The following is a 25509-nucleotide window of genomic DNA, read 5'->3' on the forward strand; positions in this document are numbered from 1 at the left end:
GGCCTAAAGCCTAGCAATAGACTCGCGTTGGACGGAGATATTCGCAGCATCGCAGCCCACGTCATAACTCACCTCGCCCCACAATAGCAGCATAACCAGCAAAATAGCCAAGTTGAAGTGGAATGTAGCCATCTTCTCAATCCCTCTACAATCGCATCATTCGACTAACCCTCCACAATGCAATATATCATCGAGCTGCTTACAAAATTCAAGAGGAAATTTTGATTCCGAAAATATCCACAATGAAAAAAAAAGCAGCCATCTTCACATTTGCCAATCATGCGGCCGTCCCGCAAATTCCTGCGTCTGCTGACTCTGCTGAGCTTCTGTTGCGGCGTGGCGCTGCTCGGCTTCGCGCTGCACGTGGTAATGACCACAGACTTTGGTGCCAGTGCTGCGGCCCTATCAGCTCTAGGCATGGGCGTCGTGTTGCTCTCGTTGTTGGGCTTCATAGGCGCCGGAAGGGACAAGAGCCGCTTACTGTTGATCTTCTTCTTCGTCAACTTCCTGCTAGTCACTGGGCTCTTTGTAGCCTGCTACACAGCATTCTTCTTCCAGGACGCACTCGAGTCTTGGGTTAAGCACCACTGGACGGCAAATGTGCTGGCGGCGCTGCGAGATTCCTCGTGCTGTGCAACGTACAGCGAGGCGGTGGATTATCTGGAGTACCGAGTGGTGGCCATTGGAGCCATTGGCGTGGCTTGTATGCTACTGGTCATTGCTTCCATGTACTGCGTTGTACGGATCGTCACTGTACCCATTATCATGCGCAGTATGCTGTCGGTTATGAATGCCATATTCACTCTGCTGGGCACCGGGCTCTTCATCTTCGGACTGTCAGTCAAAGTACACGATGAGATGACGTCTGGCCAGAGGTGGATAGGTACGATGCGAGGCATTGCTGCGTCCTAGAGATGCAGATTCTAACATGTTCTGAGTAATGCAGCCATTATCTTCATTGTTGTCGGCACTCTGATGGTCGCGCTCTCGGTGCTAGGTTTCATCGGATCGAAGTCCAAGAGCCGATCGCTGCTTCTTATAGTACGTAGCTGGCTTCATATAAAGGTTAACTGTGCTCTAACAGTGTTGTTCGCCTTGAATAGTACATTATCGGCCTCGGTAGCTGTCTCATTGCGCTTCTGGTGTGCTCTGTGAGCGCCTTCTCCTTCTCGGATCATCTGGCATCCACGTACAACGCGCACACGAGCTCAACTCTAGCTTGCGATATCAATCTTTCAGGTTGTACCAACTGCACTGACATGGCTACAGAAATAATCCCGTGCAATGGTGTCCTAAAGACATCCGATGGCTTCTGGGTTCCATGCAATTCCACTTCATTCAACGATGGGAGTATGAGCTCGGGCAGCGACTGTATCGAAGGAATGACGGTACTCAATACCAAAGCTGACCAGGGCTACGAACAGAACGATGTACGTATCCTGTATTTTATCCTTTTTTTTAACCGTCTACTTAACTGTGTCATGCAACTTAACGCTTATGTTGTAGATTGCTCAGTGCGGTAAATGTCCAGAATGGTCAGCCTCCGACGTCCAAGCTTATCTTCGAAGTACACTTCATCTCCTCGGACTCTTCGCCGTAGTAGTTTGCCTCTTTATGGTCGTAGGATTTGGTAGTGCGCTAGTACTACGACGAAGCCTCGCAGGATACCAGACCGATTCCATCTAACACTACCGGGATACCAGTAGAACAATTCAAAATTAATCACTCCTCTTGGCCTTAGATCCTCGCGTACAACGGTAGTGGCCTACATCTTCTGCGTTCTACTTCTCGAGCTGTGCGAGTTGGTCCTTCAATTGCTGGTTCACCTCATCCGCAGAGTCACGAGCCGCGAATGCCACCTGGGCCGCGTATCTTGCTGCCTCCTCGCTGTCACGGGCTAGTTGCACCGACTGCTCCAGCGTCTGCACTTCTTCACGCAAGCTCGTCAGATCGGCCTTGAGATTTTCGTTCTGTGCATTGAGCTCCTTGATCTGGATCTTGGCCTCCTTCACCTCCTTCGACGCTGCAGATGCGTCGGTCGTTGCCTCCTGGGACTTGGCCAGTTCAGCGCGAGCGGCAGCAGCTTCAGCAGCAAGCTCTTCCTGCTTCTTCTCAGCTGTTAGAAGCTGATCCTGTGCCTTAGCCTGTTCCTCTGCGAGTTGCGTCTTCAGCAGCTCAAGTGTCTGCTTCAGCGCCTCCAACTCTGTGTCTTTTGTTGCGACCGTAGCCTCAGCCGTCTGCAGCTGTTGCGTGAGTGTTTCATTCTCCGCTGCAAGACGCTCGTTCTCCTGCAAAAGCTCTGGAGACACGGCGACTGTTTCCGCAACGGGAGCAGCAGTCTCCACCTTTAATTCCTCCGGGGTTTCGTCCTCGGGGGCCTCTGTCTCATTCTCCTCTTCGGAAGTCTCTTCCTTCGACGCTTCCACCTGTTCCTCCACCACTTCAGGGGCTTCTTCGATCTCCTCAGCTGGCTTGTCCTCGTTCTCCTGCACTTCCACAGACTCCTCGGCCTCATCCTCGCTGTCAGTCTCAACAGCGGCCTCCTTGTGCTCCACTGGCGTCTCCTCGACGGCAGCTTCTTCTTCAGTAGAAACGTCTTCAGCCTCCACAGCCACAAAGTCGTCCTCCTCTTCAGACGCCGAGACCTTAGGTGGTGCTACACTGGCAGGCTCCACCTTCTGCAGGAATGCAAGCAACTTCGCACTCGACGGAGGCTTCTTCAGCGACTTCTGCTCGTCCTGATTCTCGCTCTCAGCAGCGATTTTTTCCTTGATCGACGTCCGCTCCTCTTCCTCTTCCGCCTGATTGTCTTCAATCTCCACGTGCTCTTCCTCTTCTGGTGTGGCCTCCACCTCTACCTCTGGAGTCTTAGTATCTCGTGAAGGAGCGCTCGAAGCAGGAGCCACCGGTGTCGTCTCCACACTACTGAGGAAGGCCGACAACTTGGACATCGACTTGGGAGCAGCTGGGGCCGGGGCTGAGAACGCAGAGGGGATACTCACTCTGTTGTGGGGCGACGCCGGAGGCGATGAGGGCGGCGTGTTGCTGTTGTCCAGCTCAGCTGCTGTGGGTGTGGACTGTGGAGCCGACACATTGGAGGACGACGATACACTGCGAGAGAAGGCCGAGAGTTTGCTGGACCAGGAGCGAGACTGACCCTCGTCCTTACTGGTGGAAGCCGTGGACGACGCGTTGCTGATGACGCTGCTGCGTGGCGTAGCGGACGCATTGTTGTTGTTGTTGCTGTTGCTCTTGAAGATCGAGGGGATGCGCAGACGCGACTTGTTGTTGTTGTCTTCGTCTGCAGGCACTGGCTCCTCGAGCTCCCGTGGCGATGGGTTGCTACTGGCCACACTGGAAGTGAGGGACACACGGTTGCTAAGCGGCGGCTTGGACTGTGACGAGGTCTTCGTGGCCACCACCGGAGCGGACGGGAACTTGTTGAGGAACGAGCTGAGGCGACTGGCGTTGTTGGCGGCACTGGAGCTGCCGGTACTGGTCGTGCTACTGGTACTGGACACGCGGTTGTTATCTCCGTCGAAATAGTACTGAGACAGCGCGTTGGCAGCCTTAAGGCCAGGTCGCGTCTTGTTGCGCAGCGCCACGATCGTCTCCGACACAGCGGTCTCATTCACTTCGTCTATTAGCTGCACAGTCGTGAACACCTGGTGCTCCTCGAGCATGGCGCGCGTACGGCACCATTTGATGAAGAACTGTACACGCTCCAGTGCGTGGAACTTGCTCAATTGACGGAGCGAACGTTGCAGCTTCTTGGGCAGCTCGTTCTCCTCTCCCTCCAGCACGGCGTTCGTTAGCAGACACAGCGCACGGCCGTCCGTCACAAACTCGCACAACGACTTGGTCTCCACGAGCGGAGGGTTGAGGTCCTTGAGGTCACCGTGAGCCTCCAGCTCGTCACGGATCCATTGGATACACGCCAGCGACGCCATCCCTGTCGGTACTCTGACGTGAGGTCTCTGTAGTGTGCACTCGATTCTGCACTGTGCTTTCGGCCACGCAGGCAGTCTGGTTTTTCGTGTACGTTTGTGTAATCCCTGTGTTCTTTCCACGACAGAGTTGGTTACGGATAAGGTACGGATATTCTATACCGTTTTGGCGTTTTGGTCGGAATATACGAGCGTATACAAGATAATTTCTGTTTTGGAGTTCGTGAGACGGATAAGTGCTGGAAAAGTATACACCGTTTGATACGCTCTCTATCCCTGCAACCGTACGATACGGGGTGGACGGCCATTTTTTCAGCGCACAAGCACAAGAACATGTGCGGCTCGAACAGGCGGCGGCCAGCCCAGCTATGCCGTCGCTGCTGACCACGCTGTCAGACATGCTATCGAAAGATATGCATTATCGTAGATTGCTTTACGATAATGCATACCTTCCAGGCTACCGGTGTTCTTAACGGCAAGAAAACCGATCTTTATCTTCAACCAATCAGACCTCAACCCTGATGTACCGGTACGAACTGAAGTACCGTCACCACCCTGTTATTTCCGCCACTAAACTGCCCGCGCCCCCCCTCGAGTCATTTGGCGATTGTATTGATCACAGCCAAGTCTCCTTCGCTGCTATTATGAGCTGGGAGAACCCGATCGACAGCGACACAGAGCGCGACGACGCCGGCGATATGGGCCTGTCGGCGGGCTCCGCCGTGTCTCAGGAGGACGCGTGGGCCGTGATCTCCAGCTACTTTGAGGAGAAAGGTCTCGTGCGTCAACAGCTGGACTCTTTCGATGAGTTCATCCAGAACACGATGCAGGAGCTCGTGGACGACTCGCGCTCCATCCGCATTAACCCGGAGGCGCAGTATGCGCCTGGCCAGGCCAAAACCAACACAGACACCATCTACAACATCTCTTTCGGCCAGATCTACCTGTCCAAGCCCACAATGACCGAGGCTGACGGCTCCACGAGCGTCATGTTCCCGCACGAGGCGCGTCTACGTAATCTCACGTACTCAGCGCCGCTGTACGTCGACGTGGTGTGTCAAAAGTACCAAGCGCCCGCTTCTGGCCCCGCTAATCTCGAAGATATGGAGCCGTACGATCAGGTGGAGACTCCCAAGGAGTTCATCGGCATGGTTCCCATCATGCTACGGTCTCAATACTGTGTATTGACCCACAAAACCGACAAGGAGTTGACAGAACTCAATGAATGTGTCTATGATCAAGGTGGCTATTTCATAATCAACGGTAGTGAGAAGGTTCTGATCGCCCAGGAGCGTATGAGCAACAACCACGTCTACTGCTTTAGGAAGAACGCTGCGTCCAAGTACAGTTGGGTCTGTGAGACCCGCTCCCACGTCGAACACGGCGTGCGGCCCACCAGTACCATGTACGTGCAGATGTACCAGAAGAGCGGCGGCAAGAGCGCCATCACAGGCAACCAGATCCGAGCTGTTATCCCATACATTCGTCAAGATATCCCCGTGGTCATCATCTTCCGAGCTCTGGGCTTTGTGGCCGATCGAGAGATTTTGGAACACATTTGCTACGATTTCTCGGACGCAGAGCTCATGGAGCGCTTCAAATCGTCCCTAGAAGAGGCTTTTGTCATCCAGGAACAGGAAGTGGCGCTGGATTTCATCGGTCGACGTGGTAGCGCCATCAATGTGAGCAAAGCGGACCGTATCCGCTACGCCCAGGACATTTTACAGAAGGAAATGCTGCCTCACGTGGGTGTGGAGGACCATAACGAGACCAAGAAGGCCTATTTCCTCGGCTATGTGGTCCACAAGCTGCTCATGTGCTCACTGGGTCGTATCGGAGAGGATGACCGTGATCACTACGGTAACAAGCGTCTGGATCTGGCTGGTCCGCTGCTTGGAGGGCTGTTCCGTATCTTGTTCAAGAAACTCACGAAGGATGTCAAGTCGTTCCTGCAGAAATGTGTGGACAACGGCAAGGATTTCAACTTGACGCTTGCTATTCGCTCACGTACGATCACGAACGGACTGCGGTACTCGCTAGCTACCGGTAACTGGGGCATGCAGAAGAGCGCGTCGAAGGCTGGTGTCTCCCAGGTGCTGAACCGACTGACGTACGCTTCGTCACTCTCTCACTTGCGTCGATTGAACACTCCTCTGGGTCGTGAAGGTAAACAGGCTCAGCCTCGTCAGCTGCACAACACGCATTGGGGTATGATCTGTCCGGCCGAGACGCCTGAGGGCCAAGCTGTCGGTCTAGTGAAGAATCTGGCTCTGATGGCGTATATCTCGGTGGGTTCTCCGCAAGCTCCGATTCTGGAGTTCCTGGAAGAGTGGGCGACTGAAAACTTGGAGGAGATCAAGCCTCAGATCATCCCACACTCGACCAAGATCTTCGTGAACGGCAACTGGGTGGGTGTGCATCGTGAGCCGAACGAGTTGATCCGCACACTGCGATCTCTACGTCGTTGCGTGGATATCGACGCTGAGGTGTCGGTGATTCGCGACCTGATGAACAAGGAGCTGCGCATTTACACGGACGCTGGTCGAGTGTGTCGTCCGTTGTTTATCGTAGAGGACAACCAACTTTTGCTACAGAAGGAGCAGGTGGTCAAGCTACAGAACCACAAGATCACAAACTACTGTTGGCACAACTTGTTGACGGATGGAGTCGTGGAGCTGATCGACACGGAAGAAGAGGAAGTGTGTATGATTGCTATGGAGCCAAAGGATGTCGGCACAGGCTCGCAGATCCACACTCACTGCGAGATTCACCCGTCCATGATCCTCGGTATTTGTGCCAGTATCATCCCGTTCCCCGATCACAACCAGTCGCCGCGTAACACGTACCAGTCTGCTATGGGTAAGCAGGCCATGGGTATCTACTGCTCCAACTTCCGCGCACGGATGGACACTATGGCCAACGTGCTCAACTACCCTCAGAAACCTCTAGTTACTACGCGTGCTATGGAGTATTTGCACTTCCGTGAGCTGCCGTCCGGTATCAATGCTATCGTGGGTATTGCGTCGTACACGGGCTACAACCAGGAAGACTCTCTGATTATGAACCAAAGCGCGATCGACCGCGGTTTTTTCCGTTCTACATTCTACCGCTGCTACATTGACCAAGAACGCAACAAGAGTCCACATGGAGGCCCTGGAGGAGGTGCTGGAGGCGCCAACTGCGAGGAATTCGAGAAACCCTCGCGTGAGAACTGTCTGGGCCTGCGTCACGGCAGCTACCACAAGCTGGATAACGATGGTTTGGTGGCTCCAGGCACGCGTGTCAGTGGTAACGATATTATCATCGGTAAGACGTCGCCACTGCCTCAGTCTGAAGACTCGTCGCTCGAACAGCGTCACCAGAAACGTGACGCGAGTACAGCTCTGCGCTCGCACGAGAACGGTATTATCGACAGTGTCATGCTGACGACGAACGCTGACGGCTTTAAGTTCACCAAGGTGCGCTTCCGTAACATTCGTATTCCCCAGATTGGTGACAAGTTTGCGTCACGTCACGGACAGAAGGGTACGATAGGTATGACGTACCGTCAAGAAGACATGCCGTTCACGGTGGAAGGCATTACCCCCGATATCATTGTGAACCCTCACGCTATTCCGTCGCGTATGACAGTGGGGCATTTGGTCGAGTGTCTGCTGGGTAAAGTGTCGTCCCAAACTGGTGACGAAGGTGACGCCACGCCGTTCACGGATGTTACAGTGCAGGCTATCGCTGATACACTGCACAACTTGGGCTACCAGAAACACGGCAATGAAGTCATGTACAGCGGCCACACTGGTCGTCGTCTGACAGCGCAGATCTTCATTGGACCCACGTTCTACCAGCGTCTGAAGCATATGGTCGACGATAAGATCCACTCGCGTTCTCGTGGTCCTGTGACGATGTTGACGCGTCAGCCCATGGAAGGTCGTGCTCGTGAAGGTGGTCTGCGAATGGGAGAAATGGAGCGCGATTGTCTGATCTCCCACGGCTCGGCCAACTTCCTCATGGATCGACTATTTGCCAACTCGGACGCGTATCGTGTGCACGTGTGCGATATCTGCGGTATCATCGCTATTGCCAACCTGCGCAAAATGACGTTCGAGTGCCGCACATGCCGCAACAAGACGCAGATCTCCCAGGTCCACATTCCCTACTCGTGCAAGTTGCTCTTCCAGGAACTCATGGCCATGTCTATCGCGCCTCGCTTGTTCACACTGGGCAACCCGAACGCCCCCAAGCCTCGCGTAGCTTAAGTTAGCGGACAAGTGAACAAGATGCATTTTCAGAGGTTGTAGGATGTTGCTGAAGAACAAGACATGCAATTGCCACAAAGACCATCACTCCTTTTTTGCATCTGTTGTTTGGTGGTGCAGGCATTTGTGGCTTCATTTCAAAGCATGCAACACGTCATCGCTCTTCATACAAATTTGCCGTTGTTATTGATGTTTGTTAACAAAAAAATCCTAGCGACAGGGTTTGATACAAAATGCGGCAATTAGAGTCGCACGAGACTTTTTTGTGTCTCTTTTTAGTCGCTCTTCATCTTCTCCTTGACGTCATCACTGAGGTTGTGGCGCTTGACACGAGAGTAGGCATTGATGTTGTCGTCCATGACGTAATCCACCAGCACCTTCACCCACGACTTGTGACTCGGCAAGTTCTCGTAGAACTCTGGAGCGAGCGCACGCACCTGGTGCAGACGCGAGCCAGGGACGAACGGGAAGTCGTGGTGCTCGTTGTGCAGACCTACGTTGAACGTGACGCGGTTGAGGATGCCGTAGTACGAGTACGTCTCATAGCCCAGGATGAACTCGTAGTGCTCCCCGATGAAGTGGCCCGCAACTGGGTGCACACCGCAACCCAACAACGTGCCAATGAGCAGGTAGAGCAAGCCAGAGAGGCCTCCGTACACGTAGATAGCGTAGTTGTAGCTCAGACACGCGACAGCGTTGGCGAACTCCCACACGCCAGGCGTCTTGGGGTTCACGAGGAGCGGACGGCCACCGTAGAAGAAGAGCTGGAAGAAAACGAAGAAGAGTTTGGTGAATTTGTTGGTGAAGATCTTGGCTTCAAATTCAGTGGGGAGATCCACGTCCACACCGTCCTCTCCCTGGTAACGGTGGTGTTCGAGGTGGTAGCGCTTGAAGGAGATGGAGGACGGAACGCCGATGGGCAGATTCGCGAAGATGCCCAGCAGTTTGTTGTGCAGAGGCTTCTTGAAGCCCAAATTGTGCGAGACCTCGTGCATTCCCATCATCATGGCGTGGTTGGCCGTGCCTCCGATGCAATACATGATGAGGAGGTAGGCGGGCCACGACCAGTACTGCGCATTGAGTGCCAGATACGTCTGCAACGCCACAGTGGCCGCGATGATGTATTTGGTCTTCCAGCAGTGGCCAAACAGCTTCTTGACTTCCGGATACTTGGCCATGATGAGCTTACGACGAGTGGCGTGCGGCTCATCGGTCGGGGTCCAGTGGAAATCGCTCTGAGGCTCGTGCGCCTTGACGAACTTGGGCTTCATGGCCTGCGGCTCCACGGGGGCCATGGGCGGCAGGTTGCTCTTCTCCACTTTGCACATATTTGGGACGTCTAAAAGCTTTTTCGGTGCTGCTTGTCCCCGCTCGACGCCAAATTCGGAAGTGGTCAGGAACTGCCGGAGTGCGGCAGGCTACGTAGCCGGTAGTAGAAACGGGCGGTTAGAAATTGATCCAAAGGGGCACGTCAGTCTTTCACTATTGCATACTGGGCGCCAGTCAATCACGACTGTACAACAGCAGGATGGGTGGGCGAAACAGCTCGCGACTTGGATGTCATCACCAAAAACCACGCTGGAAGGGGACACCGTCTATTACGGTGCTATGGTACGGGGCGCTATGAAGTGGTTTGCGTTCGGATGGTGTTGGCGTTGGAGGTTGTAGTGTTGGCGGTGCAGATCAAAAGGCAAAAGTATCTTACCCCCTTCGTTCTGCGCGCGCTTACCACCAGACCTTCATCAGCTGCCCGTGTCCCACGCCCTATTTCAAGGCATAACCAGATGCTATGGAACCAGCAAGGGCATCAAAGACAAGTTGGCCCAGCGCGTCCAGAACATGGAGCACCATTTCCTGCAGCAATACTAATAACCGCTGGACACCAGTCGTTCCGCGTGCTTGTGGTAATCGAATGCACCGGCGACGAGTGTAATACGATCGCTCCTGCGGCGACCAGTCCAGCATGGCGCGCTGCGGCATGGCGTTACGCCAAGATTCAACCTCGTTCGGATACGCTCATTTTTGCTTGCCCCCTGCAAATCACTCGGCGCGCATGATTGCTACAAAAAATGCCGGTCGCAATCTCGCTGCAACAGCGTCGCCTTGTCGATCTAGGACTGCACGAAGCTCAGACCATTTTGCTTTGAGGGTGCCTGGGGGAATGCCGGAGTTCACCAAAGTTGCTAGGTTTCATCAGCGGGTATCCATCGAATGATGGAGCGCCAAGTCATCGGCGCCATGTCCGATCCAGCCCAGCCAACTTTCTGACCACTTGCAGTGAATCCTATTGAATTTGCATGCAGTGGGCACTACCCCGTGAACATCATGGCTCCACCATCGAGTTGACGTGGATGCTGTGTTGGACAGCGGCGAACGAGTCGAGACGCCGTCCCTCGTTGCTGTAGTCGAGCCAAGAGAAACGATTGTGAGCCGACTTCCTGGCTCAGATGGCAAGTAGCGCTACTCGTCGAAGCAACATTTCGTCGCAGCAAGAACATGTCCTGCCCTCTTGCAAAACAAGACAACGCCACTGATGGCCATCAGGCGGCACCGCACGTCGAGCAGAAGGTTTCAACTGCAATTGCACGGCTACGGCGGCACCACTGGAACGGTGACACGTCACGAACTCGACGCCACGATCCGAGACAACATGGCTGCCATTTGTGGTGAAGTCGGTGCAGAACTCCACAATAAAAATAATTGGATTGCTACACAAACTTCACAATTCCTATTTTAGTGTTCCGAACATTAATTTACCGGTACTGATACTGCTGACAGTCGGTAAGGTACGGAGTCTTTTTTTTCCGGTTGGAAAATCTCTTGGCGATGGCATATTGCCATTGGCAATTTGAGCAATTTGACACAACTAAACAAAACGGCGAAGCGGTTTCATCGTTTGTATGTAGTATCTTGCTCGCGCTAAGAGAATCACTGCCAGGTAGTGGGGCACCTTGCCGACGCCGGTCGGTGACTGACTCAGTCCGGGCCCAACGTTTGCGAAACACTTACGCACACAACGCCCCTGCCTTGCATTTCAGCCAGCTTTTGCGCCAGCCCTAATGATGTGCTGAGAACCGGTATCAAATTACCTGTATAATCAAATTCATGTCCACCACACACAACTATCTCGATATAAATTCTGCTTTGCAATGTATTCCCCGTAAAATTCGTAGCAATGCGTCCCCGTCCACCCACTCTCCAATTTATACCGGTTCTTCTTCGGTCCGCCCGGCCACGTCTCCTTTCCATTCTGGAATTGGCTCACCAAGGAGAAGCTTCTTCCCCTGTCATGCATACTCAATCCAAGATAAGGAGGAATGCGGGGGACAGCTTCTTCCGTCCAGAGAACTACTTTTTGTATAATATTTTTAGTATATTTCACCCAGGCAAACCTGAAAGGGACGCGGTATACAGAGCAAAATACGAGTATTGTGGTGATAAATACACTTTTCCATGTGCCGTTCGCACGATTTACAGCTCTGTGTGACATGAAAACGGTGTGTCGAACACCAGTGAAGGTGGACCACCTGAGTGAGTGTGGGAAACATGAACAACGCTTTCCATTCGTGGTTTTGCTGTGTCAAGCGCAAAGCAACCGTCCCCTCTTCCCTCGCGTTCTCCACACATCATCACACATCATCACCATGGCATCATCCTCCGCCGCGTTGCAGCAGAGTTTAGGCGAGTCAGAAGTCTTTGATCTCGTCTGCGACTATCTGCGTACGCGTCAGTTCTTCGAGGCTGAGCGCACGCTGCGCTCTGAGCGCGAACAGGCCGAGGCCACGGGTTCTCCCAGGGCCGCGTCACCTGCACCTGCCGCCAACCAGCAGGACGCGACGCCGTCAGAAGACGCCACCGCTCCCTCACTAGCCTCGCGCCTCGAGTTTATGCTAGAGCGCAGCTACGTGACGCAGCTGGTGTCTGGCACAGGTCAGGCAGAACCGGAGAAGATCTTTGTGCCTCGCCACGAACTGGAGACGACTCCGAAGCGCGCACGTGCCAATCTGGACGGCAACGAGGCGCTGGAGATCGAGGACGTGAATCGCAACACGTTGGAAGAGGGAGACGACGAGGAGTTTAACATCAGCACGCGCATTGTGAGCTTCGAGGCCTGCAAGGACGACCCGCATGGCTCAGCCACCATGCCAATCTACCAGACGTCCACCTTCGCGCAACCTTCAGGCACTACCTTCGGTGCCTACGACTACACGCGCTCAGGCAATCCCACACGCGCGGCTCTGGAGCGTCAGATGGCCGAGCTTGAGGGCGGACACCGTGCCTTTGCCTTCACCAGTGGCATGGCCGCGCTGTCCGCCGTTTCTCGTCTGGCACATGCCGGCGACGAGATCGTGCTCTCTGACGACTCATACGGCGGTACTTACCGCCTACTAAGCAAGGTCGCCACCAAGAACGGCGTCACCGTTAAGTACGTGGACCTGTCGGGCGAGAACGGTCCGAAGAACCTGCTGGCGGCACTCAGTGACAAGACCAAGCTGGTCATGATGGAGTCCCCCACCAACCCCATGCAGCGTATCTGCGACATCAAGCGTCTTGCCGAGGCTGCGCACACAGTCGGCGCCTTGCTGTCCGTGGACAACACGATGATGAGTCCTATCCTGCAAAACCCTCTCAAACTCGGTGCCGACATTGTAGTGCACTCTGCCACCAAGTTCATCTGTGGCCACAGTGACACCATGTCCGGTATCGTCATCGCCAAAGACCCAGAGCTTTGCCGTGACGTTTATTTCTACCAGAACGCAGAGGGAACTGGCCTCGCGCCGTTCGACTGCTGGCTGCTACTACGTGGCGTCAAGACCATGAGTCTGCGCGTACTGGCAGCCCAGAAGAATGCCGCCAAGGTCGCCAACTTCCTGAACGACCACCCTCTCATTAAGACGGTGCACTACACGAATCTACTGCCCGAGAACTCGCCCGATCGCAAGATCCACGACTCGCAGGCCCGCGGTTGTGGCTCCGTCGTGTGTTTCCGCACCGGTTCACTCGCCTTCTCGCAGCATCTGCTGACTGTGACGAAGCTGTTCAAGATCACGGTCAGCTTCGGTAGCGTTAACTCGCTGATCTCGCTGCCTGGCGCCATGTCACACGCCAGTATTCCGGAGGAAGTGCGTAAGGCGCGCTCGTTCCCGGAGGACCTGGTGCGTCTGTCCATCGGTGTGGAGGACGCGAAGGATCTCATCAAAGATCTCTCGCAGGCGCTGCAGTCGTACGTGCCTCCTCAGGAGACGCAGTAAAGCGACAAAGAGTGATAGTTCGAGAGTTCAAGTGGGACCCTCTGAATTCGGGTGGGGGCTGGTAACAAGCCTAGCCACTCTTCATGGGGTCAGCGTATTCACGGAGATTTTCTGACATCTGCCAAGAGCTGCTAAAGAAGACAGCTCTTCGTTGTGTCGGAAGTCTCTCGTGGTGCGTCGGATCATTTAACCCGTAGCACACGACGGTGTGTTGCGCACTTTGAATCCACATGTGAACTGTCGAGATCGACAGTATTTGGAGTGGTAACTACCCCGACAAATTAGTGTAGACTACGAGTTTGTTAGAGTCGGGGGAGCATGCTACTAGTGCAAATGCAACTCGATGGAGACGGTGACAGTGTTATCGTTCAGAAATTCAGTATCTTACCATCAATTTGTCTAGTTCTTGTCATGGTCCGCTATTGTGCTGCCGCTTCTTCATGCGTTCCAAAAGAGAGCCGAGTCTCGACTGGAGTTGTGCTTCATCTTCGTCGTTATCGTCGACGATAGCAGCTCCAGTACTGGACGGCGTTTCTGGAGTACGAAAATTTGTGTGTTGTGTTGCTGGTGTCGGATCCGATAAGACAGCTTCTTTGTGGATTGTTGCTTTGAGTTTGTCGAACGGAAAATGGGGAAAGCTACGGTTCTTTGGACTAGAGCGTGGAGTATCGAATCCGTGCTCACAAATTCTAGCGCCGGGAAATGGAGCGCTGGATTTGTGATATGTTTCCGTGGCGATGAAGAGGAATTCGTTGGCGTCCAATAGTCGAGCAGACGTTCGTACTCTCACGATGCTTGTGTCACAGCTCAGGAAGGCCTTCATTGCATGCAAGAACTGAGAGCAGCAGGAGATTAGTTGGCTTTACGAGACAAACACTCCCCAACTTACCTCGATATAAGTGTCCTCGGTCTTAGAGCCGAACACGGTCTCGGCCAGAGTCTCTGCTTGTGCTCTTGAAAGCCAAACATTCAGACTGCTAGTCTGATGTGCGGGTTTGGACTTCCTTTTGGACGTCGAGGGTTTTACAGACATTGGGCGATACGCTGGCGCATTAACCACGCGCTGTAAACAATAACACTACCACATGAGGATGCGCTTGTTACTTGGAAATGAGCTGTTCTTAGTTGCATACCTGTAGACTAGCCCGTGCGAACAGGAAGAAGGCCAGTGTACGCTCGGGGTATTTACCCTGCAAGAAACATGAAAAGAGTTCGACATCGACACGCTACAAAATGGGATTGTTTAGTGTCAAAAACAAACAAGTACAGAAGAGAAGGCAGCCGAGTTATTCGTACATGCTGGAGAGCGTTAAGCCCTTCAATGAGGTCCCAAGCCTGTTGGTCAACCAAACGTTTGAGGCCAAACAGATTCGTGAGGTAGTGTCGAATGAACCTGGCGAACTGCAACAAAGCAAGGTGTCAGCGTCAAAGCAACGTTACATAATTGTACATGCTCCTGTACTCGTACACTTTCACAGCTGCTCATGCTCGACGCTGACAAGTCTTCATATCGGGCGTCGTAGACCTCATTGATGAAGCGTACCAGCCTCGTCTCCTTAACGTACGTGCCTGAAGTAGTTATGGTCCTTTTCGGTCTCTCTCCGATCTGTAGTAAGCGCAATTTCAGTCGCGAAGCAACTTTCAAAGTCCTTGATAGTGAGCAACATACCAGTACAATGAGGTTCGAGTATGCTCGCAGAGCTTCGGGCACCGCTGCCAGCCGTTTGTCAATGGGGTCTGCATCTACGAGTTCCTCCTCATCCTGGCTAGTGGTGTCTTGATCATCATCATCTGGGGCTGGTGGCTTTACGAGACGAATATTCGCCACGAAGTGTTTGTCCAAAGTGCGCTGATGGAACTGGTGGGGGCACAAGTGTAGTGAGCGGGCCGAGTCAAATGATTATGTTATGCAGTGCAAATTGCTCCTCCACCTTCACGTCATTCTCGAGAAGGAACCGGGTGTACTGCACCTTCGCCTGTGGGCTCAAATCTGCGAACACAACCACGTGCTGGGTCACCGCGTTGGCCATGCTACTGGAAGATAGTCTGCGTCGTTTCAAGCTCCAAATACCGGTATTTGCGTCGGAAATCGTCGCTGATCATCGATTGGCGTCCAATCACTCACGATTATCACGGGAAAATATCTTATGGCATTTCGTGCAGTAATCGATGAGCATTCAATGCAGGAGCTATGATAAAAGGAAACAAAGTCTTACTAGAGATGTATCGTGATTGCTTATTAAGCTCAGTTAAGGCAGTGACCCAACTTGAGAGTCCCAAATACCACCGATATCATACCGGCAATGGGCATATTCCGGCCCGTCACAGTGACTAAATGCTCAACGCCAATCATTGCGCTCCATTTGATGATGATGCGAGTTACGTCACCGATATTTTGCGCGCGGTTTTTGCGCAAACGTCGCCCACAAGATTTATTCCGGTGCGATATAAACCACACTATCCCCTGGGTATAACTACGGTATCCAATAGTGATTGCAAATCCTTCGTATGCAAAAACCCTCACAGCGGGTAATAGTTCCTCTCCCCAATGTCCGTAAACCACATCATTGTTTAAAAAGCTCTAAAGGAAAATTCTTGTGCTGACTATAGGCATAGCAACGTCTTATCAGGCGCCCGTCAAAACTTCAGCCCCACCACCAGCCCCACTTCCACATCCGCCCTCCAGTCCTCTAGACCACCACAATGTGCGGAATTGTCGCCATCCTACGCTCCATGATGCCCGAGGCGGAGCTCCGCCAAGCCGCACTGTCCGCCGGCAAGAAGATCCAGCACCGCGGCCCGGACTGGAACGGCGTGCGCGTGTTCGGCGAGCGCGGCATCGCCATCGAGCACGAGCGTCTGGCCATTATTGACCCGGAGTCGGGCGCTCAGCCGCTTGTGAGCAACGACCCGGAGCGCAGCATCACGTGCGGCGTGAACGGCGAGATCTACAACTACAAGGAGCTGGCAGCGGGTCTGAAAACGCCCTACAAGTTCCTCACCAAGTCGGACTGCGAGATCATCATCCCGCTCTACCTCGAGCACGGCCCGGACTTCGTCCACTTGCTGCGTGGCATGTTCAGCTTCGTTCTGTACGACCACCGTAAGGATTTCTTCCTGGCTGCCAGAGATCACATGGGTATTACCCCCATGTATTACGGCTACGGAGCCGACGGTAGTGTATGGTTCGCTTCGGAGATGAAGGCGCTAGAGGACGGATGCGTCCGCTTTGAGGTCTTCCCTCCTGGTCACGTGTTTACGAGCGACACGGAGACGTGTAAGCCATGGTACAAGCCCAACTGGTACGATGCTGGCCACATTGGCCAGACGCCATTGGACCTCATGGCTCTACGTGAAGCTTTTGAGGCTTCTGTTAAGCGTCGTATGATGTCTGATGTTCCCTGGGGTGTACTGCTCTCTGGAGGTCTAGACTCGTCCCTTGTGGCTTCAATTGCCGTCCGAGAGAAGCAGAAACTCGTGGCTCAAGGTGGCGAATGGATCAACAAGATCCACTCGTTCACTATCGGCCTCGAGAACTCTCCGGACCTCAAGGCTGCACAGGAAGTGGCCGATTTCCTTGGCACCATCCACCACTCGTACACGTACACGATCCAGGAAGGGCTGGACGCTGTGTCGGAAGTCATTAAACACTTGGAGACGTACGATGTGACCACGATCCGTGCGTCTACCCCCATGTTCCTCATGTCGAGGAAGATCAAGGCTATGGGCATCAAGATGGTGCTGTCTGGTGAAGGCGCTGACGAGGTTTTCGGTGGATACTTGTACTTCCACAAGGCTCCCAGTGCTGAGGCCTTCCACAAGGAGACGGTGGCCAAGCTACAAGCTTTGCACCAGTACGATTGTCTGCGTGCCAACAAGGCCACAAGCGCGTGGGGTCTGGAGGCTCGTGTGCCGTTCCTGGACGCCGATTTCCTCGACATTGCCATGAACATTGACACGCGCGAGAAGATGATCGACGCCAAGGCCAAGAAGTTCGAGAAGTACATCATCCGCAAGGCTTTCGATGACAAGGAGAACCCGTACTTGCCCGAGCACATTCTGTGGCGTCAGAAGGAGCAGTTCTCGGACGGTGTGGGCTACGGATGGATCGATTCGCTCAAGGATCTGGCCGAGAAGACCGTCACGGAGCGCCAGATGAAGCACGCCGAGCGGCTATTCCCGTACAACACGCCTCAGTCCAAGGAGGCCTACATGTACCGCAGCATCTTCCAGCACCACTTCCATCGCGAGGTGGCGGCTCAGACGGTGCCTGGTGGCCCCAGTATTGCCTGCAGCACCCCAGCTGCTATCGAGTGGGACGCTGCGTTCAAGAACGCTGCCGACCCGTCCGGTCGTGCCATTGCCGGCGTGCACGTGGATGCCTACGCCGAGTAAGGCAACAGTTAGATAGTCGTGGCTCTCGCTGCTGCAATAAACCGCATCAATACTACGAGACTTTGATCAGATAGAAGGCAGTCTGTTCATTGGAGTGGTCCTGGTCAGTTGTGTGGTCTCGCATACTTCCCATCTAACGGCACCAAGCTGTGAATGCGTTTATATAGATAGACTGTACACTACCAGAATTCCTCGCTTTAGCGAAAGATCGCAACGTTTTGAATGAGCAGCTCGATTCTCCCACGACTTCAAGAAGGTAGAGCGAATACATGTAGTTCATCTCTTGGCCTGCTGCCACCGCTGGTGAACGATGCTGGTACCTTGACTAGCAACAACCAGCGAAGTCGACTCAAGCAGCCCAATCAACGAAATCTACCAGCAAAAGCTTCTTCATCTTTGGTGGTCAAGTTCCCATCACTAGCGAAGCCAAAATGCAACCAGGAAGAAGAGCATGGACGCAAAACGCAGCGAGATTTCGACGAGGAGGACGAGAAACGTCGTAGTTTATCCAGCAGTCGGACGTCGTCTTCTTCTCGATCTTCGATACAAGTGAAGGACAAGAACCGTGATTTTATCAAGGAACTGGAAGAGAAGAGACGTAAGGAAAAAGAAGATCGCGCTCGACTGGAGAGACGCAAAAAGAAGCTTCATGAAAAAATGACTCGTAAACTTTTGGAAGGGGCGGGTGTGCGGCAGAATCAAGCTGCTTCGTCTCCAGAGGTAGACGATCTCATTAGCGAGTTGAAGCGTCAGCAAGAGCCACAAGATGAGAGCGAAGACGACTCTGGAGAGACCGAACGACGCAAGGAGAAGGCGAAGCGACAGAAGCGTTTGCTGAAGAAACAACAGGAGCATCTGGCAAAAATCCAAGCCAAGCAGCGCGAGGAACAAGAGCAACAAGAACTGGAAAAGGAGCGCGAGCAGCGCAAGCTCGAGAAAGTGACGCAAACGGTTCTACACAAGATCCAAGACACTATCAATCGATCAGAATCAAAGGACGCTGAAGAAACGAAAAGCGATGCTGATGAATCTAAAGAACAGCCTTCAGGCAACCAAATAGCTGTCGATGAACAAACGGAGGAGCAGAAACAAAAAGCGAAAGAACAGCGCGACGCACTTCACCGCAAACAGCAGAAATATCTCAAGAAATTGGCCGATCAACGCAAGCAAAAGGTGAAAGAGGACGAAGATGCTCGGATCTTGCAGGAGAAACGCAAACGGAGGGCCCAAAAGGAGGCGCAACAGCGACTGCAAGAAGCAGCAGCGAAGCAACAGGCTCTAGCAGAGGCGAGAGAGAAGGGAGAAGCAGAGGCTGCAGCTGCAGCGGCGGAGAAAGCGGCAAATGCTGGCCCGCCCGTGGACGTGGACGCGATGGTCGCTCGACTGAGTAAACTGAAGGACCGTGATGTTCAAATTATTCCTGAAGCTCGAGACTTTGCGTCCTGGAAGAAACGTCACGCCGTCGCACCGGACCAAAAGGTTTTTTGCATGACTGGGTGGTATCCTGTCATTCGGGACGAGCTGGAGAAACGTGGGTGGTATTACAACCAGGATAGGGTGTCGCCGTATTTCGACTTCAAGTGGACTCTAAAGAGCGATGACTTGAGAGGAGTTAAACTTGAGAAGCACCAGTACGTGAACCATTTCACCCAGAATGCAGCCATCACAACCAAAGTGGGACTTATTCACAACTTACGAAGTGCTGTGTGGCATCATAGCGTGGATATCGATGGGTTTTTCCCTCGTGCTTATGATCTAAATGACCACATGGACATGGATAACTTTATACAGGACTTTCGTTACGGTGTAGCTGAAGGACTTCTCAAACAATTAGCGCGACGAGGGTTGCAGCTTCGGAATAAGTTGCCGGGAGCCGTGTCGATGGGAGCTAATGAGGCTTTAGTCGATGTGGTATTGGACATCGCGAGAAAGAAGCTCAAAAGTAAGCGACCCGAGAGCAGCCATTTAGAGTGTGTAGGGCACATCGATCCTCTTGAAGAAAGTGTGGATAATCCACTATCTACTGGTGTGGACGAACTGGTGACAGATCTCCAATGGGGAGTGCTGACGAATTGTTCATTGGACCAACCGGGCCGACTTCGGGCTTCACTAGTGTACAAAAAGAAGGTATACGCAGAAGATAAAGATGTTGCTAGTGAAGGGAAAAGTTTTGATACAGCGATATCGGCTCAAGAGAAGCGCTTGCAACGACAGGCTGAAAGAATGCACGCGAACGCGTTCAATCGGGAGAAAGCTCGCCTTAGTGATCTCATAACGCACGTTTCACTCGTACGTGACGGAGCGTTTAACGAGGCAATCCGACTGGCCCAAGAGCTCGAGAAGGTGTGTCCTCAGTTCCACATTAACGGTGGTGCTGAGTTTATGCTGCCAGAGCCTCATCCTGCTGCTGCTACTAGTACGGGTCAGAATGTGTGGATAGTCAAGCCTGCAGGAATGTCACGAGGACGTGGCATTCGCGTGTTCAATGACCTGGATCAATTGCTGGGATATGTCGATGTGGAAAACCACAAAGAGTGTCAATGGGTAGCACAAAAGTACATTGAGAACCCGTTGCTGCTGTGTAAGCGCAAATTCGATGTCCGACAGTGGGTGCTCGTAACTGGGTGGGATCCGCTAACGGTTTGGTTCAATGAGGACTGCTATCTACGCTTCTCGTCGGAGGAATACTCTATGGACGATCTGAGCGACCAGTATGTACACTTGACTAACAACTCGATCCAAAAGTACAGCGACAAGTTCAACGACGTGTACGCGACGGACGATGGCGAGATGCAGGTGGAGGGTAATATGTGGCACTCAGACGACTATAAGAAGTTCCTGGCGACGAAATTAGGTAAACCCGACGTCTGGGACTCGTATATGCACCCACGCATGAAGGAGATAGTCGTACAGTCATTGCAGTGCGTACAGGATATGGTGAACCATCGCAACAACAGCTGCGAGCTGTACGGATACGACTTCATGGTGGACGAGAACCTCACACCGTGGCTGATCGAAGTCAACAGCTCGCCGGCCTGCGACTACAGTACGCCTATCGCTCAGCGCTACGTGGAGTCTGGCTTGTCCGGCGTCATCAAGGTGGTGGTCGATTATCGAGAGTACGAACAGAAAAAGCGGAGTGGCAATGCTGCTGGCTTAGAGGAGCCGGATACGGGCTGCTGGCAACGTATCCACAAGGCCGAGTTCGTTGGCAAACCCATGTCGTCGTTTGCTGTGGATTTCCAAGTGAAGGGCGCGAAGATGCAACGCACTCGTCGAAGCGCCAAGCTATACAATGGTAAACCAAGTACCAGGATGGCTACAGACGTGATACCTGAGGGTGCAGACGCAGACAGCGGAGGAAGTGATGTGGACGCGGCTGTGACGGGGCGTGTGCTGGAAGATCGCGGTGGAGACGACGAGGATGTCGAGCAAGAAGAGAGCGACGGCCAAGATGAAGGCGACGATGAAGAGCAAGCACAGAGCTGCTGTGTGGACAACGTTGGGGACGGATCAAAGGCACAGGTGACCAGGGAGACACTGGCGGACGATATTGACCCGCTATTGTAGACAGGTGACGTCACAGGAGACGGGACGCTTTTTTAATCGCTTCAGTTCGCGACGTCGTCGCTGGTCCCTCGCAAGTTGCGACTTTCCTCGTTGTTCTGCAAGCCATCGCTTGTTTACGACGGGAAGCAGAAACAAGGGCATCTTCACGGTCTGGAGAACGCTGCGATTTGCTGTAGATGAATGAATGTGGCTAGAGAGGCTAATAGTGTGCATGTAGAGAGAGTTTTGAACTGCACGATTTCTACGGCACACAGCACACGGCAGTTCTTGCCGTTTGCTTCATACATGACATGTAATCTACTCAACTCAATGTCGATCAATTGCTGGGTCACCGTTTTCACATTTGGCAGACCAGCGATGTTGCAGTTGTTGCAGTTGCTCGGCGGCTCGCGTCAGCCACCGCCAGACGGAAGATCGCCAGGGTTTCTGTTCCAGCCGATCCATCACGCTTGCCGAAAGCCGAGCCATCTCGCCATTACAGACGCGTGGGCCACGCAGTGGCCTGCAGCCTTTCCCGTCGCCGACAGCTCCTGGGCAGCTTGCTGCAGAGGAGCTGCCACGGCGCACGTATGCGCGAGTTTGGCTTAACCTTGTTGAAGCGCCTGGTGGCTGTCGCAAAGAGGCTTGGTAGGGGCCGCAGCAGGACAACGTTGCCTTATACCGAAAGCGGATTGCACAGGGCTTGATGCCGTCAGTGACGGCCACATGGACTCCGCGTTTGCAGCTGGAGAATGGCCGGAGCATGAGCTCTTGGTCGACAGTCACTTGTCCGCACAGTGTCACCCGATAGGCTAGCCAAGACCGCCACCTCACTATAACGATATCAATATATTTAGATCCTGCGTAAACTGCATTATATCGACTCATCAGAAGACTTGGCCAATCAGCAGCGACTGAATATGCGCAAATGACTTTGTAAACTTTATAAACGTATGCATTCATGAAAAACGAAAAAGCAGAGTACTGTTTTGTAAAGGTCCTTGCCAATCGTCTGTTTGTCGCACTCTGTTTTGACCAATCAGGCAGCGTGTATATGATTATCATCCAATGGAAGCACCACATTTAGTCGCACAAAGCCGCGACACAACTTCCGTACCTGTAGAGGCCTCGTCGGAGCCAGTCCAGTCTGACTTCCCCTTCCCCACATTCCGCCATATCTCCACCGGCCATACACCCGACCGAGGGTTGTCTCCGCCTTCGCTCGCACCGCGCGTTCTCCGCTTCCACGGCGCATTCGAAGTTCGCGAGCGTCTCTCTTTATAGCTGTGATTGAGGCGCATCGAACCGTGTCGGTCTCGCTTGTATTGGGTATCTGTATTCGCCGCTACAGTCGATCGAACATGATGCGCATAGTTCTCCGCTCCATTACCGCCGCGCTGCTGCTAGCCGCCTCGACACACGCCGCATGCGAAACCAAAGGGACAGTCGTGCTCATGGCCACCGGCGACGACAGCGAGGCCCTCGTCGTGGACGCCGACTGCGAACAGACTGAGGTGGACGTGTCCACGAGCAAGGACACTCCTACACTCACAGCCAGCAGCATGAACATCCAGAAAGTGCTCAGCGCCCCCGATGTCGAGACAATGTATAGCAGAACATATTCGGTCTGTTTTGTATCTTCCACTGACGCTTTTTGTCCGAATTTGTGACTGCAGTGACCTATCGCTCAACAACATTACGTCCGTGGCCGTATCAAACCTGACGACGCTGGAGAAATTGTACGGCATCATGACTATAAAGATAGAGACGCATAGAGCTGCTTACTAACTGATACATTAATTACTATTACTTGCAGGACGTTGACGTCAAATGCAGTCACGTCGTTCAGCAAGTTGGCGGTTCCAGACACTCTCAAGCAGTTGGATTTGAGTTGGAACGACATCTCGTCGTTCGACGGCATGGCTTTGCCCGATACCATGACGCAGCTGTTCCTCGGTGGCAACCCGATCTCGTCTGTGTCTGGTGTGACCTTCCCGTCGGCATTGACGCTACTGTACATCCACAACCTGAAATTGACGACGTTGGAAGGCGCGACGTTCCCGGACAGCATTCAGATGTTGTCCCTCGTGCAGTCCGGTCTGTCGAGCTTGGACGGCGTCAACTTCCCGGACAGTCTGCAGTACATGTACGTGCAGTGATGTTTTAGCAACAATTAGGCTGTGAGCTGACTGTTGCTTCTATTGGCACAGTGACTTCTCGTTCAACACGATTACGTCGTTGCCAACCGGATTCCCGTCCACTGTGGTGCAGATCACAGCCACGAACAACGAGATCACTCAGCTGAACAAATACTCGTTCCCGTCCAGCATCTCGCAGCTCAATTTCTCTGGAAACCCCATCGAGTCGATCCGTGGAGTTTCGTTCCCCATGGCTCTGTCCAAACTGGACTTTGGCTCGAACGAGATCACAAATTTTGAGATCTCCCGCTCGGACTATTCCACATTTAAGGATCTGGACGTTTTCAACGCTGTCGTGGCACAAACGAGCTGCTCCACGTCTGGAGCTGAGTTGGTCGCTGTATCTGGCTACAGCATTTGCGTCATCTCGGACGAACTGTTCGAAAGCACATACGGTAACTCCTCGTCGTCTTCGAGTGCCGAGAGCACAGTCGCGACTCCTGTGGCCAGTAGCAACAGCAACTCGACCATTCTCATTGTGGTCATTTGTCTGGCTGCGGTGCTGGCTGTGGCTCTTGCAGCTTTTGCCTACCGAACGTACCGAGTGCGTCAGACAGAGAAGGACGTCTCGGGACGAATGGACGACAACAACTTTTTCGCTAACAACACGCTGATGGACACGGCTACCAACTCTGGAGGTCAACACATTAGCAACAACAACAAGCCGCATAACTCGAATTCGGACTCGTTCAACACTATCTTCAGTGGCGGTAAAGTGACGATGATGGGCGGTACGGCGATCGAGTCGGCTCTGGTAAAGTACCGTGTACCTGCCAATGAGGTTCACATTGAACGATCCATTGCCAAGGGAGGCTTCGGTATCGTGTACCTTGCCAACTACCAGAATCGCCCTGTAGTAGTCAAGAAGATTCTACCGGAAAAGGCGGCAGACGACCGCTGTTTGAGTGCGTTTATCGAGGAGATTAAACTCATCTCATCACTGTCGCATGCCAAGATTGTCCGGTTTATCGGTGTGAGCTGGAGTATGCTGTCCGACATGGCTGTACTGATGGAATACATGCCCAACGGCGACTTGGATATGCTACTGAAACAGCAACACGAGCGACAAGAAATGTACCCCAAGGAGTTCGACTGGTACCAGAACTCGTCCGTATTGCCAGCCAAGGCCTCGATCGCTCTGGATGTGCTGGAAGCCATCGTGTATCTCCACTCGTTCCCGTCGCCTATTATTCACCGCGATCTCAAGTCAAAGAACGTGCTGCTAAGTGCGTCCTACGAGGCCAAACTGAGCGACTTCGGAGTAAGTCGCGAGTGGCAAGTGGACACCACAATGACGGCAGGTATCGGCACGATGGCCTGGATCGCCCCCGAGGTGCTGCGAGGCGAGAGATACACCGAGATGGCTGATATCTACTCGTTCGGTGTGATTCTGTCCGAACTGGCCACATGCATCAAGCCATTCGACGGCGTAACAAACGCACTGATTGTCCTAAAGGTCACGAGCGAAGAGAAGCCTGATCTGGGCCAGAACTGCCCCGAGGACATCCGAGAGCTGGCAGATCGCTGCTTGAGCTTCAACGCCAACGACCGTCCGAGTGCGAGCGTGGCGCATTACGAACTGCGTACGCTGCTCAAGTTGCACTCGGCTTTTGAACTCTAGGTAGTTGTTCTCTCGGGTATCCTATATGAATAGTAAGCTTCAAGACGCAAGTGGCGAGCCTGGAGGTATCGACAAAGCAGAGAGAGAGAGAGAGAGAGAGAGAGGCGGCAGGGAACACCAACCCCATTGGGTAGTGTCATAAGTAAATATGTCTAAAGCGTGTTTGGTCATTTCTCACTCCGGCTACATGCTGTGCGTGTGCATGAGGCGCTTTGCGTAGTGACGGCCGTCGTCTTCGCACCACATTGCTGCCATGTTGTGCAGCCAGCTTCAACGTGATGCGCGTGTCAATGA

General features: G+C 53.3%; 9 protein-coding genes across 11 annotated transcripts; 6 read left to right on the forward strand and 3 right to left on the reverse strand.

Annotated features, from left to right (window-relative positions):
- The first annotated feature begins 228 nt into the window (after positions 1-228).
- PPTG_00602 (hypothetical protein) lies at positions 229-1778 on the forward strand. 3 transcript variants are annotated; one of them, XM_008892014.1, is made up of 4 exons: positions 229-883; positions 947-1041; positions 1104-1430; positions 1507-1778. In XM_008892014.1, the coding sequence occupies exons 1-4, from the start codon at positions 280-282 to the stop codon at positions 1684-1686; spliced, it is 1206 nt and encodes a 401-aa protein (XP_008890262.1). In that variant the 5' UTR covers positions 229-279; the 3' UTR covers positions 1687-1778. The 3 variants fall into 3 exon arrangements, with proteins under 3 accessions (XP_008890262.1, XP_008890263.1, XP_008890264.1); XM_008892016.1 differs by having other exon boundaries at positions 276-883; positions 1516-1751; XM_008892015.1 differs by having other exon boundaries at positions 1104-1752.
- Positions 1389-4037, reverse strand: PPTG_00603 (hypothetical protein). Its single transcript, XM_008892017.1, has one exon. The coding sequence runs from the start codon at positions 3948-3950 to the stop codon at positions 1782-1784; it is 2169 nt and encodes a 722-aa protein (XP_008890265.1). The 5' UTR covers positions 3951-4037; the 3' UTR covers positions 1389-1781.
- A 482-nt stretch (positions 4038-4519) lies between these two features.
- Positions 4520-8379, forward strand: PPTG_00604 (hypothetical protein). The gene has a single exon (XM_008892018.1). It carries the CDS (start codon positions 4592-4594, stop codon positions 8198-8200), a length of 3609 nt encoding a protein of 1202 aa, XP_008890266.1. The 5' UTR covers positions 4520-4591; the 3' UTR covers positions 8201-8379.
- PPTG_00605 (hypothetical protein) lies at positions 8358-9812 on the reverse strand. The gene has a single exon (XM_008892019.1). It carries the CDS (start codon positions 9526-9528, stop codon positions 8476-8478), a length of 1053 nt encoding a protein of 350 aa, XP_008890267.1. The 5' UTR covers positions 9529-9812; the 3' UTR covers positions 8358-8475.
- Positions 9813-11763: 1951 nt separating this feature from the next.
- On the forward strand, positions 11764-13846 carry PPTG_00606 (cystathionine beta-lyase). Its single transcript, XM_008892020.1, has one exon. The coding sequence runs from the start codon at positions 11845-11847 to the stop codon at positions 13450-13452; it is 1608 nt and encodes a 535-aa protein (XP_008890268.1). The 5' UTR covers positions 11764-11844; the 3' UTR covers positions 13453-13846.
- Positions 13847-13861: 15 nt separating this feature from the next.
- On the reverse strand, positions 13862-15482 carry PPTG_00607 (hypothetical protein; the record flags this gene model as incomplete). The annotated part of the gene is made up of 7 exons (XM_008892021.1): positions 13862-14287; positions 14342-14515; positions 14586-14678; positions 14749-14853; positions 14921-15058; positions 15122-15310; positions 15384-15482. 7 exons carry the CDS (start codon positions 15480-15482, stop codon positions 13862-13864), a joined length of 1224 nt encoding a protein of 407 aa, XP_008890269.1.
- A 673-nt stretch (positions 15483-16155) lies between these two features.
- PPTG_00608 (asparagine synthase (glutamine-hydrolyzing)) lies at positions 16156-17847 on the forward strand (the record flags this gene model as incomplete). The annotated part of the gene is made up of 1 exon (XM_008892022.1): positions 16156-17847. One exon carries the CDS (start codon positions 16156-16158, stop codon positions 17845-17847), a length of 1692 nt encoding a protein of 563 aa, XP_008890270.1.
- A 222-nt stretch (positions 17848-18069) lies between these two features.
- On the forward strand, positions 18070-21735 carry PPTG_00609 (hypothetical protein; the record flags this gene model as incomplete). Its single annotated transcript, XM_008892023.1, has 1 exon — positions 18070-21735. The coding sequence occupies one exon, from the start codon at positions 18070-18072 to the stop codon at positions 21415-21417; it is 3348 nt and encodes a 1115-aa protein (XP_008890271.1). The 3' UTR covers positions 21418-21735.
- An 807-nt stretch (positions 21736-22542) lies between these two features.
- On the forward strand, positions 22543-25421 carry PPTG_00610 (TKL protein kinase). Its single transcript, XM_008892024.1, has 4 exons — positions 22543-23002; positions 23073-23135; positions 23213-23542; positions 23607-25421. Exons 1-4 carry the CDS (start codon positions 22758-22760, stop codon positions 25213-25215), a joined length of 2247 nt encoding a protein of 748 aa, XP_008890272.1. The 5' UTR covers positions 22543-22757; the 3' UTR covers positions 25216-25421.
- The last annotated feature ends 88 nt before the right edge of the window (positions 25422-25509 follow it).

Source organism: Phytophthora parasitica, assembly GCF_000247585.1.
Source record: "Phytophthora parasitica INRA-310 unplaced genomic scaffold supercont2.1, whole genome shotgun sequence".
Lineage (NCBI taxonomy): Eukaryota > Oomycota > Peronosporomycetes > Peronosporales > Peronosporaceae > Phytophthora > Phytophthora nicotianae.